We start from the raw sequence: 14,530 nt of genomic DNA, 5'->3' as shown, positions 1-14,530 counted from the left end.
TAGTCGAGCAAACCTTTCAGTAGCCGATATTTTCTGCTCCCAGGAGGTTGCACACATCGTTGAGTACGAGCATACAAATATGACTCCATTTTCTGGTACAACGAGTGGAAGAGATATATTGAATTCCTTAACGGGGTAAACCACCGTGACGGATTGAAAAAATCGAAATTTTTTTTTTTATTTCTTTCAATGACATGGGGCGGCACTGCTCTTTACTTCTTTACTTTGAAATCTGCCTTTATTTTTAGCCCTCACAGTGGTTTCCCCCCTTGAGAAAAATACTGTAGTAAAAGGCCTCTTTCTATTTTGTACGAATAGAAAATTTCGTCTTTTTCGAAAGGTTGCCGACCCCTGGTCCAGACGATAGTCTGATCGGTGACTCTCGGCCCTGGCACTCGCTTATCAACGCTTGAGTCACTACCTTAGAGCCCTTATTAAACTTGTTCGGCTACGTATACCAGTATACTGGAAGGGGTTAAGGTCTCTTCATGTTGCGCGATCCACATCACAGTAACTCTGCTTACCCGTGTCGCGCTGGATCCTCGACGAAAAAGATGAACATCTAAATCTCGAAAGAAATTCAATTAATCAATTTTTATATAAAAAATAAAATAAATGGTCCCTACGGTTCGCTGTACCTCTTCCGCTCCAAGTACACGAATGGCTCTGTTTCACGATTACGGAGAAATGCTTCGTCGGAATGTTTATTGTTCCTTTCTGAATGCAGCTCTCTGAGGTGTGCAAGGATCACTCTTCATATGAACCTGTTCGCATCGTTCGCTTTAAACAACGCCCTCTGGCTCGTCTGGTACAGATTCATCGTCGCGAACACGGATTTACTGTTAAATAATGGGGTACGTGCAAACAAGTCGTCCTCGGACATTTACCCGTCTTATTTACTCGTAGAACATTGTTTGGCTTGCTGCAAGCCGCGAGAGAAATTATCCACTTTGTCGCGTTTAACTAGAGACATGCAAACACCTTGCGTTTCACGATAATCTCGCGTGGTACCCACTTATCCAGCTTCTTAACATTTACTATTAATTAGACGTGTCTTGGAAACTATTAAATAATATATTCCCCAGTTTTCTGCAATATCTCTAAATTTTTTAAGCTGCTCGAATTTAACAAGAGTTGATATTGCAATGCCACCAAGATGATGAATAGATTGTACGATCGATACGATAGAACCATAAATGGACTATAGGCCCCAATGGTGATATTTGCCATTTTGGGGACACAACGATTTCTTAAAATGTTTAGATAATGTGTCGCCTCTTACACATCGTCCTGCACTATTTTCTGCTCACCAATTACGCCTGGATGTTGTGCGAGGGTTTCTACCTTCACACTCTTCTCGTTAGCGCCTTCATCAGCGAGCACAAGCTAGTAAAATGGTTGATGGCGCTCGGATGGCCGGTGCCAGCGGTCATCGTCACCATTTACGCCTGTCTGAGAGCGATAAGCAATAATCCTGCGGACTCTGCACAGTAAGTATATTGAAACTTCAATATGCGATTCTTTAGGTGTTCACCGTCCCAGATTCGCTGAAATTACGGCGCGAAACTATTGTTTCGTGCGGAAATGGATGTTATACGAACGAAGCCTGATCCCCTTTCGTTTCAAATTAAGCTGTTAAAGTTTACTTTTATTCTTAAGATCTCGGGGCTTTAAACCTTTAAGGTACGATTTAATTCAAAATAATTGTTCAAATGTATGTTATTTAATCTTATTTAAATTTGCTCGTACTTGGAATGGCTGCAAAAAAGAATAGATTTGTTTTATGAATACCTCGCGAATGTAAAAATATGTTGATTTTAATATACATATAAGAATTGATGACTAGTGTAGTCTCATGATTGTGAAACTTGACATCGAAAACTTATGACGAATCAGACTCGTCATTGTACGACAAGGGATTAAAATCTGGTAGTTGATCCTTCGTGAAAATGTAAATCGAAAATGTGAAATGACATTTTCTGTGCAAGCGTTGGCTAAAGCGTCTGATCATTATTGATTATTTCTACTTATTTTACCGTAACTAGTAGTAATAGTAGTGATAGTCTCCTCTACTTTCCGTCAATTTACTACCTTTTAGCCTCGAAACAAACTGAAATGGATAATATCAAAACACTGTTAGTATTAACACTAAACCTACCGGCACTCCATTCCTGTCGTGACCAGTTAAATGACTTGATTTTTCTCTTTCGCGAGGCAACGTACTTCTAATTTTTGCATTACATGTATAGAAAGTTGTGTTTTAATGTTTAATCGTCAAGTTAAATGGCACTAAAATAATATTGGATGTTAGAAATTCTAAACGAAATTTTAAAAACGGTCATTTGACCGGTCGTGGTAAGTTTAATGTTAACGAATCTCGATGCAGGTAGAGATAGCGAATAATGGTCAGACGTGTTAGCCACATAGTGATCGAACTCTACTTAAAAACGAAGTCTCGCGCTAAAAAACAAATAAGAAGAACAATATAAGAGACACGTACCCCCTATATCGCTGTTAAAAGCAATAAAGTCGAAAATGTATAAGAAATTATATTTTGTATAGGCATTCTACTATACAGATGGTAATGGAATAAGACGTAGGATACACAGCAATAAAGTAATTGTGAAATTATAAACAGAAAGTATAATCTGAAAACGAACTGCAGGGGAAATATTGCAAATCAAAGTAATTAAATTAAAAGTACCTTTTATTATTAGTATCATTTACTTATTCTTACTCTGTTAATAATATTGAATTATTCCTGGGTATTAACCGCAGTTCATTATTAATATTCTGTATTATTGTGCATGGTCGAATCGATTTTAATTTCACCCTTCGAATATACAATATATTTCAGTTGTGTTCGTTTATTTCATTTCTTGTTTGAGTTTTAATTTTCTAACGCTTACGAAAGAGAAATATTTAAATTTCAGCTGAATTCGACATGCTCAGAAATCAGAACGTCTGTACAGGAATTTACATTTCATTGAAACATTCAAAGTTTACTTCCTGACCAGACTCGAAATACTCGCTCGTTAAGAGAATTAAAATCTTTCATTCACTGTCGTTATCTATGTAAAAAATTATAGAATGCTTCTACCTTTAAAATACGACAGTTTCATGCAACAATTAATAATTACAATTCACAGGTATGCTCGAAGAATTTTAAATTAAAATAAAAGCAACCAAACCCTACGTAATTACAAAACGAAATATAAAAAAACGAAAGAACGAATGGTTTGAAATGAAACATAAATGAATGAATTTCGAACGTGTATTTTAAAAAATATTGATTGGGTTGGAATGAAAATAATAAAAATCTATCAGTACCCCCGAAGCCAAAATATTTTAATATACTAACAATGGTATATTTTTCAGTGAATTGTTAAAAAATTTTCGAGCAGTATGAAAACCAACCGCACGAATCACAACGCCTCAAAAAAGTAAAACAGAAATACGTTTTCGAGGGAAATGTTTGAAAATCGTCGAGTTAGATAAAATTAACAAAGAACACCGGGCGATAGAAACACACGGAAATATAAAAAAATATAAAACAAAAGTAACGCTTTCCATAGAACAATTCCGAGTGGTCGAGCTAGATTAAATATAAGTAAAACTAGCGCCAATTCAATATAGAAAGTCCAAAAAATATAAAGAAATTATTTGAAATAATCTAACAAGATTATTTACAAATATCGTCATCCAACTGATAATCTTCAATTTTTATGAAACTTTATTCCTTTTTGTCGATTATTATTCGGGGTTGAAAGCTATCATCAAAATTGGGGATGAAATATATATTTATTATTAGATTCGTTAAAAAAGATTCTATAGCCAAGAACATAATTTTTTAATAAGAAGTTGACAACCAACGACTTTATCGATGGTTGTAGGTAGATTCGAACTGACGATGTTCCATAAATCATTTGTTTCACGAATTTGCACTAATTGAAATTAAACGAACTTCCACTCGACATCAACGCGTGACGTCGTTACACTGTGAACGATGACGAACGACCAAACTTCCCATAACGATACCTCGTCCGTACCAATCGACCGTGAAGACTGACAAACGGGCATAAAGCATAATTAAATACAAGGTTGGGCATTTAACAGTCCGCCATTTCGATCCGTACTCTGCCTTTGTTATGTTACGAAATTCATAACACAGATTTACTTTTTTCCTTGACAATATAATATTTCTATATTCGTGGAAGTTGGTTTACCATTCTCTTTTTAACTGCTATAATTTCTATAATTTTTTAAAATTCCAACAAACCGCATATTATTGAGAATATCTATACCAAAATTAAATTCAGTCCAACGGTTTTTGAGCTACCACGTGGTTCGGAATGATACCATTTTCTTCGTTATAAATAAACGTAGACGTCCAAAAAAAATTGTTTTCAAAAATTCAATGTATGATTCGTAGATGGTAAACAGGTCGTTTCAACCAAACGAACACATTTCCTGTAAAAAAATTCATGAAAATACCGCTCGTGTTGGAGTAGTGAAATCACTGGAAAATAAAAATAATTTGTATTTGTTTAAGTGCTCGCTACATGGTTGTTTGACAAGATTTTATAATAAAAACTTTGTATTCGTATACATTTTAGGCTACCAAAACATCGTGTAAAAAAGAAATTATTTATACCTAATCATTTTTGTAAAATAGCTCTTACAAAAAGGCTCGATCTGGTCCTCATAAGTTGACGAGAGGTTTCGAACACCACTTCGTTTTATCTGAAGCAGATCGCTATATTTGCTTCACTCCACGCCCAGGTGTCGATTACGAAAATCAACCAGTCTCGTGCATTAACGTCGACGAATCGAAAGGGACCGGAAAACCGTGATGCCCGGGCTCGCGCCATGTCAAGCGACCGCGTCGCGTTAATTTCCTATTGCGTCGGTTCATGGCAGCGGATGCATCGAAGTCGTGCAGACGGTGATACCAGGAAATGCCATTCTCTAATATCATCGGGTCCGTGAAAGCAAAACGTGTGCGGACCGCAGGATCAAAACCAAGGCAATTGGGTTACCATCACACACTTGCCCCGAGGACAGTTCACTCTCGAAATCCCTAATGAACAAAGAGATTCTGTCCGAGTAAATTAATGAGCATCGCGATTTCCATGCCCCAGCTCGCGTTGCTCACCCACTCGAGAGTTATTGATCTCTGAAATCGTATATCGGTGGCGAAAAGACTCCTCCACATATCGATTCGTTCGAAATTTTGCATATTTCTATAACGCAACGTGGGGTCCTCGTCGATTCCTGTTGTCAATTTTCCTCTAAAAGTTTACACAGAATGTCCTGGGTCATCTGTAAGTCAACTCTAGCAGGCCCTGCTTATACGTATGTATCGATGGAAGGTGGGTCGAGCGCTTGCGAGAGAGACAAGAGCGTAGTGCAACAAGTATCGCCACATAAGAAGAAAATCGAAATTTTATAACGATAAGATTTGGAATCGTCGCCATGCATCACGTTGAACGAATATACTACATACATGTAATACAATGGCCCGTGGTGGATGAATTTATTTCCAGTTTGCCCCGACCTTTGCAAACTCGTTAGAGGAAAATTAACAACAGGAATAGAAATTCTGTTATCGTTTTGATCCACGCCGCGAATCTCTATCGATCGGACGCTCCCGACAACTTTGATATTTCCGTACAACAAGATAAAGTTAATCGTTCGACCAACCAGTCGCGTTGATAATGATCGCAGGTGTTGGATCAACGAAGGCAATTACATGAACGTACTGATCTATCCGGTCTGCGTTTCCATGCTTCTGAATCTATTGTTCCTCTTCAACATCGTGAGGGTGCTGTTGATGAAACTGAGGGCAGGTCCTACGATCGGCACTCAACCCTCGAGATCTATACGACAGGCGTTTCGGTAACTAATCAAACGATTCTATTTTATATCGTTTACAGTCAATAAGAATTTGATTTTCTCACGTTACTTTTCATCTGTTATTACACTGCTCGAAATTATTAGGGGACGAAGAATGTTGGACAATTTAGGAGAATGAACGAAACACCAGAGGCAAAAGAAGTATATTTCAGTGTGTTTCTCTTGCGTTAGAATATCTTTTACTTGGCTTCACGTTTCAATAAATTTTTCTCACTTGGAAAGAGAAAATTATTAACATTGCACAATCTTATTCCAATGTAGAAATGTATGTACAATTTATTTAAATAGTAGTTTGTCTATCCTTTTCACGATACCACCGTGTCATTTCATTTAAAAAATTTCTTTTTCCATTGATAACCATATTATTTTCCAATTTTATTGCCAATTACAAACTACAGTTTGTACATATTATCATCCATTCTTTCTATTACAATGATTAATGAATGCGTCATGGTTGACATTTTTCTTTCGTTTCCTTACTTTTGATAACGTTGTAAAATTCTAATTACATTATGTTCGAAGTGTCAGTTAATATTAAATAATAATCGCAATAACCATTAATTGTACATTTAATGTAACTAGATTTTTACAAAAAAAAAAAAGAACATTGTATCTCCTGTAGCACGTTGCACTGTTTTTTTATTAAGAAACTTGAAATTTTTGCTTCTCGAGTAGATGAAGTAGAGTGAGTAGATAAACCCCTTATTCTTTGGAGCAGTGTATATTTAATTCTTTCACGAATTCCCTTTCACTGTTAGTTGCTATTCAAAATAATACTTTACATTTACTAATTTAAACTTCACACATCCATCACCAGGAAAATACAAGAAACAATGAATATAACTTCTGTAAACTAGAAGAAAAAGTAATACTATACGTTCTTGTATTTTACTTAATAATTCTACAACTTTCAAAGTCTATTCTATTCTAAGCCTTTCTAAATTTATCACCAACGCTAGGAGCAAAGAATGAAAATGTCCAAGCTATCACTTTCAAATATTACTCGCAACTATTCGAATCGTTCCGGTTAATGGTTTTTACACTTTATTAGAGCAACGTTGCTTCTCGTGCCGCTTTTGGGTCTACATTATCTGGTAACCCCGTTCAGACCACCGAAAAACCACCCCTGGGAACAATTTTACGAGGTTCTCTCCGCAATAACGGCCTCATTTCAGGTAAATAAGCGGATACTCTCCCTGGAAAATTAACTGCAACTTTGATAAATTGCAATTAAGACACGTTAACAAGTTTGGTTATTTATAAAAAAATTGTTTGGTAAATAAGGAGAAAATTATAATTATACTCCGAATATTTTGTACGATTCCCTATGAGTGTTCTTTTTACAGGGTCTCTGCGTCGCCATATTGTTCTGTTTCTGCAACGGTGAGGTAAGTCAAAAAGATACTCGCTCGTCGCGGCGTTTCTAATTAACGAAAGTGCAACGAACGGGACATTTTCATTAATAAAACGTTGTTCATCCACCAGGTAATAGCGCAATTCAAGAGGAAATGGGAGGGCACGGCGCTTCTACGAAATCGAGCCAATTCTTGCACAGCCACGACGGTCTCGGTACGGCAAACTCACAAGACATTGAGCATTCACGGTTTCGTAGATATGAAAACTCCTTAATGAAACATCATTTACACGTTCATATCGTCTTCCATTCGTCCTGCGTCCCATATCCTTTTATCGTGATCCGTTCTCATAAATATTCACATTACATCGACTCGGCTTACGGTCCGCATAAATATTTCATCGCGTTCGTTAGCGATACCAAACGCGAGAATCATTCGGATCTCAAATCTCGACAATTATAACGAATCATCAAACCACCAACAAGGGTTAAAAATACAAAGAATACCTAGTTTATAATTTTCTCACTTTCGTCGATTCTTTACTGGTTTTCTAATCTTTCTCGAAACGTTATAGACGTTATTAAACATTTTTAAAGGTAACTACTCTAAAAAAAGCTATACAGGGTGTTCAGCCACCCGTGAGAAAAATTTTAATGGGAGATTCTAGAGCGCAAAATAAGACGAAAATCAACAACACCAATTTGTTGATCGAGGCTTCGTTAAAAAGTTATTGACGTTTAAAGCTCTGCCTGTAGAACGACAAGCTGCTAATGGTTCTCACTCAGAAAGCTATAAGACTATCGATACGCGGTTCTCTACAACTGGAACTTTAAACGTTAATAACTTTTTAACGAAGCCTCGATCAACAAATTGGTATTCTTGATTTTCGTCTTATTTTGCCCTCTAGAATCTCCCATTAAAATTTTTCTCAGGGATGACCGACCACCCTGCGTATGTATGTGTAAGATCCTTTAAAATCGCGTTCGCTCTACAGACCGCTAAACAAATCATTGTTTCGATTATATTTTTGCTCCGTCGAGTGCACGATATAAATGTCTTCCCATATATTTCCAAAATTCACCGGACTCGTGCGAACGAAATGGAACCCATAGAACAAACGGGCCATTATAAATGTTCGCACGACTGCACAGTAATATTTCCGTTCATATTGCATGATTGATTTACGGCAGCCTTGATATACAATGTATATGACTCTCTGATACGCTGTTAAAAATTTTATTATACTCCGCATCGCGTCGCGAAATGAAAAGAAAATATCATTTAGCTTTCAACGTAAATCGTTTGAAAAATTTTTAATATTTCGATAAAATTACAACTAAATTATACGAAACAATATTTCTCTTCGCGTCAAATTTATTACTACATATTGCGAAATTACAAACCGATTATGAAATCATCAAAATTTATTGATTATTATCAAAATGAATTAATTATCTTTTTTTCTTTTGTTTTTTGTCAATTTAAGGCCCCTGTAAGCGCGAGGCCCAGCTTGCGATAGGGCCTGGTCAATGGTGCGATACGGACCGAACAAGTCCAACTAATCGAAACTAACATGATCGACCTGTTTACTACTAGAACGAACTACTAACAAGTAGCGAATGTAGAGAGCGAAAGAGAGAGAGAAATTTGTCCGTGTCGTGCCAATGACAACGTGCCCGAGTCAAGTCCATTGTGGGACGTTAACTGTTTCAGTTTATCCGCTCGACCGCAGGTCCGATGGCGGGAGAGGAGAAGGTGTGACTACCAGTCAACCGCGATGGAACAACTGGACCTAAAGCCCGTAGACAAACAACAATCCGAGCAACTGGTCGCCGCTCATCGGGTCGCCAATAATCTCAACAATCACGCTTAACTGTTCGTGGAAACCAAAGACTCTCTCAACAGCTACGAACAAACACAGTGTTGATGGTTCTCGGTGAGAGTGATCGTACTGACCCGTGAAACAGTTGAACGGTGATTGAAACATTGGCCATCGAATATCGTAACAAGATGATTGTTTTAACTGGAGAGTTTATTTTCAGTTTGGTCGTGTTTTGAAATTTTTTATTTATTTTAGAATAACAACCAATTAGAACAGAAACATGAGGACAATGATACCGAATTTGCGTATTAGTCGATAACAGATTGTGAAAATATTATGATAGCTATAAAACAACGAGTACGATAACTTACAAATGTATTAAATATTTCCAAAACAAAATACGAGACGATTAATGTTTTCATCCGTGTTTCTGAGAAGCTTAATTTTGAGAGAATGAAACAAGAGTTACTAGCTTGAATGCAAATATATTTGAATATTTTAATAGAGTCTTAGGAATGAATAAAAATAAATAATATAATTTCAATTTAGAAAAACGTTTTCTTGGGACCCTCGAATATTTTTGGGGTAGCGTTTAAACAAAAAAAAAAAACAAAGAATAAAGAATATTATCTCCCAGTCCATATACTATATGCATCTCATTGTTGAATTAAATATTAACGATCATTGTTCAGGTTTATAAAATTAGAATTTACCGAAACGAAACATGGTTTATTAACCGTTTAGATACGAGGGATTTTCTTTCGCGGATGCCATCTTTTTGAACAACGCGCCACTATAGTGCGCGCGACTATAATACTCTGTACTGCCGTACAGAGAAAGTCGCGCGCAAAATTCAGCCGTGGCTAAGAGGTTAATTCGTGAAAAAGTCTATTATAACTTATAACACTTTTCATATATTTTTCCGTAATATTTGATTGGAATAATTTCTCGCGAAACGCATACCACCCCCAAGAAAATAACGACTGTTAATTGGTACTTATATACGTAAAAGAACTTTCATACTGAGTTAAGATGTGCAACGATTCTTAATTTATACATACAGGGTGTTCGGCCACCCCTGGGAAAAATTTTAATATAAGATTCTAGAGGCCAAAATAAGACGAAAAAGTTGTTAACAATTAAATTCAAAAATTTCAAATCGTTCTGGAAAAATTGTTTTCGATTGCGGGGATCAATTACAATCATTTTTGGTGAATACACATACTTCCGAAATCCTACCCACTTTCGAGAAAAAAAATCGAGTAGGTGTCTAAATTTTTCGACGAAAAAAAAAAATTTCAAATCGTTCCGGAAAAATTATTTTCGGTTACGGGGGTCAATTACAATCATTTTTTGTCATTACACATACCCCCGAAATCCTACCCACTTTCTAGAAAAAAATTCAGTACGGTCGGAACTTGAAACGTTAATAACTGTTTAACGAAGCCTTCATCGACAAATTGGTATTCTTGATTTTCGTCTTATTTTGCCCTCTAGAATTCCCCATTAAAATTTTTCCCAGAGGTGGCCGAACACCCTGTATATGGTCATGGTATAAATAATACGAAAACTAGATAATGTACATATTGTCTCAAAAATGCATGTCACAACGTAAAGGGGTAAATGTAAATGAGGAACATTCTTATATGACCGGTATATTATATTACTATTTCTGAATTGCTGAAATAAATATTCCGAGTTACTATTCTATTAGTAATATACGAACAAAAACCCTTGAAGAGAAATTTTCGAGTGTACGTAAATAATGACGAACGTCTGAATACGAGTGTTGTAAAAGATTAAAAATATTCAAGACCATAATGATTCGAATCGTTTTCAATGTTATTTGATTCGGGACTCCAACCCCTTAATTACTGACATGTATTTTTTAACTGGTCTGCATATGTACATACATTTCTTTCATCACATGAACAATCATTGCAGTTGTATTCTTTTGCAAGTATTTAACTTAATAAAAGTTTGGTAAGGATAAATATTAATTTTGACTCGATAAAAAAAAAACTAACAGATGATCCAATTATACAATTGTGTTTCAAAAATATGTTTCAATTGAATTTGAAAAAGTAATGAAAAAGAGAATTAAAATTATATGATTGACCAGAGCAATCTTATTTTTCTTTGATTCAATATTTTCTGAATATTCCTTTTAAATATGTTAAAATTTTTGTGGGAAAGCACAGCTTTTATTAGGTGACGAGAAAGCAATTAATGCAATTCATCATATCAATGTCGTCGCATAATTTTTATACAAAATACTGGTTTTGTAGAAAATATTTACCGTAACAATGCTGTACGCGCGGATATAGCTAAACATGTAAGAAAATGTATAAATACTTGTAATACATAAAGATTTACAGTTCAGACCAGTAATAAAATTAATTACCCTCTGCCCACTGATTAAATGCTTTAGTGGCGCAAATTGTTGTTTCCTATTTTCAACGCCAGACGAATAAAAAATTTTATACTTGTACGTAGGATCTCCCGTTGGTGTTATACTTTTTGCAAAGATTATATCCTCTAGAGTCCATTCCGACGAAGGATTTAACACGAAAAACAGCAATTCTTTTTATTCTTTATTCTTGTATGCATAACAAAATATGTATTGTAAAAATAATTACATGTGGTTTAAACTTTAATCCAAGTTATATACACATACTAAAGAAAAGTGATTCTGTTTCCATATACTTGGATACTCCAAAATAATCCCATCTTATATACTATACATATAAATACATATTTAATGAAGTACATCAAAAAATTTATAGATCTAATTAAATTTTTAAATAATTAAACACTACAATTCCATTGGATTCAATTAAGTAAATTACAATAAATACTTATTCATATATTTGATTAAATATTGATTTTAATAAGGTATATATTTCTAAGGCCAAATTAAGTTTGCTATCTTCGGTAAAGTAAAACCAATCCCGATACTCGATAAAAGATTGACACTATGATTATCTAAAATTTGTCTACCAGAAATATATTTTACTCCTTTTCCGGGATGTTCTACTACAACACCATTCTCGTTGATTCCTATAATCAGAAGCCAAATGATAAATTTTATTATACAATGCAAAGTGCATTTTTCAATGTAAGAAAATACCAATTTACCAGAATATTGTAAAGTAGCCCCTAGAATAGAATCTAAGATACTACCAAATAAACCTCCAATTCCTCCAACAATGATAACAGGCCACTGTGGTGCAGCTAATTGAATCACAGCTGTATCTACAGTGTATAGTATGGTCAAGTAATAAAAGAAACCCACTGTTATACCTCCAAGCGCAGAAACAAAAAGACCTACCCAAGAGACACCACCATTTGTTCCTATACACAAAAATGCATAACACGTTACAATCTTAGAAAAAGACCTTTATGGGGGTCCTGTGGATTAGATGGTAGGAAAGAATAGGGGAGAGAGAGCGTTTCGTCCCGGGTCTGCGCTAACGGACTCGTCGGTAAGGCAATCCAGCAGCCCCTACCTTAGATGTCGGGATATTGGGAGTCGGTCGAGGATCGTATATGTATATGCAAACGGACGGACGGTCGGTCAAGTGCTCGCGAGAGGAACGGTCCTTCTGGCGGCGAGTACGGGAAGCAATGGACCCCACACCTTAATAATTATAACTTTTTTCTATCTTTACCTTTTGGTACTCTTTTCCTTGTGGTAATTAAAATGGGATTTCCACTACTAAGAACTGATCCAATTTCCGAAGCCCATGTATCGCCATTACAACATGCAAAAGCTCCTAAATTATAGTAATTATAAAAGATTAAAATGCCGTTTCACTAAGTTATTTTAGAAATCCTGACAATCTTGTCTGTGCAATAGAACATGGATTATCATCCACTTTGAATGTACCTAAAATTCCTACTGATAACCAGGAACCCCTATAATTCTTATTAAAATCGATAGGTAGTTCTGTGCACCCTATATCCACGAAGTATAAAATTGCCAATTGCGTTGCCATACCGCCATTGCATAATACTTGAATCCAATTTCTTTGGCCGCCCTCCTTAAAATCAACTTCAATTTTTTTCTTTTGAGCAGACCGAAACTTTGTTGCTTTGGAAGAAGTAACAAAGAATGAAAAGAGACAAGCCAAGTGAGCGTAACTTGTTAGTGTCAGAATAAAACCCATGAACAATCCTGTAACAAAACACCCAACAGCTTCTTCAAAATGTATAAAACATCTTCATTTTAAATCCTACAGAGAGTAATCATTGCGTACCTCTTTTCAAAATAATACAATATATTTTAGTAAATATTTTGAAATTTACTTTTTACTTTTGATATGTCCATCTCATTGTATCAGATTACGAACAAAGTATTTATACAATCATTTTATCTGAGTTGTACCAACGACTAATAATCATCCTAATCAACTTTATATAATACATAGTTTTTCTCTACAATGTAGAGAAAGCATTTTATTACCAAGTATAGCACCACTGATGTCCACGCTTTTCTTTCTGAAACCCCAAAACGACATGAACATGGGAATCACAACTGCAATCAACCATCTCCATGGTGATATCACCAAATGCTCTAAAAGAAAAAGGTTATGTCTTTCAAAACAGTTGACGTAAAATACCGAATAAGTAGTGAAAAAATAAATTACGATTAATCTGCTAACGTACCTTCAAAGTGGTTCTCAGTATCTGAATAAAATGTTGTATAAATTACATTTATGGTCCAAAAGAGCATAGAAATGGGGATTGCACAGGCAGTAAGGAAAACCGGCAACAATATACAAGACCGTTGGTTCTCTTTTTCCATCGAAACCATAATTAAACACTCGATATAATCAGTCTACTACAGACACTAGTTTCAGATCAATTGACTGGTTAGTTGAATTTAATATTAAATTCGTAGTTAAGCGTAAAAAACTATTTCCTAATAAGTTTTTGTTTCCAAAAAAAAGCGTACTTTGCTCGTTTGTACTCCGTTCTAAACATACTCAATGCTACACCGCATCAGTTATAAGATCAATACCATCTACCGGGATGTATTAAATTTCAATTCCTGCTACGTATAGTATTGAAATCTATTGCAAGACATTGTCTTAAGACTTTTATGCTCCAATCCAATGTCCAATCTGTCTCCCAATACCGTGAAAATTCGGAGATGATTATAGCGACCTCTTCTCATGGATGGCGATCAATTGACAAACTATTCACTGAATTAGTGTTGATGGGCAAGCAGTTGTAACGTGAGCGTAAATACATGTGAGTTGACTATGGAACGGATTAAAATTCATTTCTGAATCTGTTGGTAACGTTGCGAATTGGGTGAAAGATCTACTCGTACACCTCGTCTCTGACAATACTCTAGAATCTTTGACGAATCAATGAGAATCGAAACTAACCTAGCTAAGGAGCTCTATATTTATGATGACCTATGCAAGGC

General features: G+C 35.5%; 2 protein-coding genes across 3 annotated transcripts in view; one reads left to right on the top strand and one right to left on the bottom strand.

Moving 5' to 3' along the window:
* Positions 1-11,489, top strand: part of Dh31-r (Diuretic hormone 31 Receptor) — a 153,367-nt gene extending 141,878 nt beyond the window's left edge. The window contains exons 8-14 of one of the 2 annotated variants that reach the window (XM_076778222.1): positions 728-854; positions 1,264-1,490; positions 5,728-5,898; positions 6,968-7,091; positions 7,263-7,304; positions 7,402-7,485; positions 9,004-11,489. In XM_076778222.1, the coding sequence (XP_076634337.1) occupies positions 728-854; positions 1,264-1,490; positions 5,728-5,898; positions 6,968-7,091; positions 7,263-7,304; positions 7,402-7,485; positions 9,004-9,144 (916 nt within the window). In that variant the 3' untranslated portion in view covers positions 9,145-11,489. Of the gene's footprint in view, positions 1-727; positions 855-1,263; positions 1,491-5,727; positions 5,899-6,967; positions 7,092-7,262; positions 7,305-7,401; positions 7,486-8,984 lie in introns of both variants that reach the window. The other variant, XM_076778223.1, reaches the window with a different exon arrangement.
* A 371-nt stretch (positions 11,490-11,860) lies between these two features.
* LOC143347412 (transmembrane protein 19) lies at positions 11,861-14,297 on the bottom strand. The gene is made up of 6 exons (XM_076776542.1): positions 13,762-14,297; positions 13,559-13,669; positions 12,983-13,270; positions 12,765-12,869; positions 12,232-12,447; positions 11,861-12,153 (listed from the first exon to the last, which is right to left on the bottom strand). The coding sequence occupies exons 1-6, from the start codon at positions 13,907-13,909 to the stop codon at positions 11,999-12,001; spliced, it is 1,023 nt and encodes a 340-aa protein (XP_076632657.1). The 5' UTR covers positions 13,910-14,297; the 3' UTR covers positions 11,861-11,998.
* Between the last annotated feature and the right edge of the window lie 233 nt (positions 14,298-14,530).

Source organism: Colletes latitarsis, chromosome 11 (genome assembly GCF_051014445.1).
Source record: "Colletes latitarsis isolate SP2378_abdomen chromosome 11, iyColLati1, whole genome shotgun sequence".
Taxonomy (NCBI): domain Eukaryota; kingdom Metazoa; phylum Arthropoda; class Insecta; order Hymenoptera; family Colletidae; genus Colletes; species Colletes latitarsis.
Note: the sequence above shows the minus strand (reverse complement) of the source record. Positions and strands in the feature narration are given on the sequence as shown.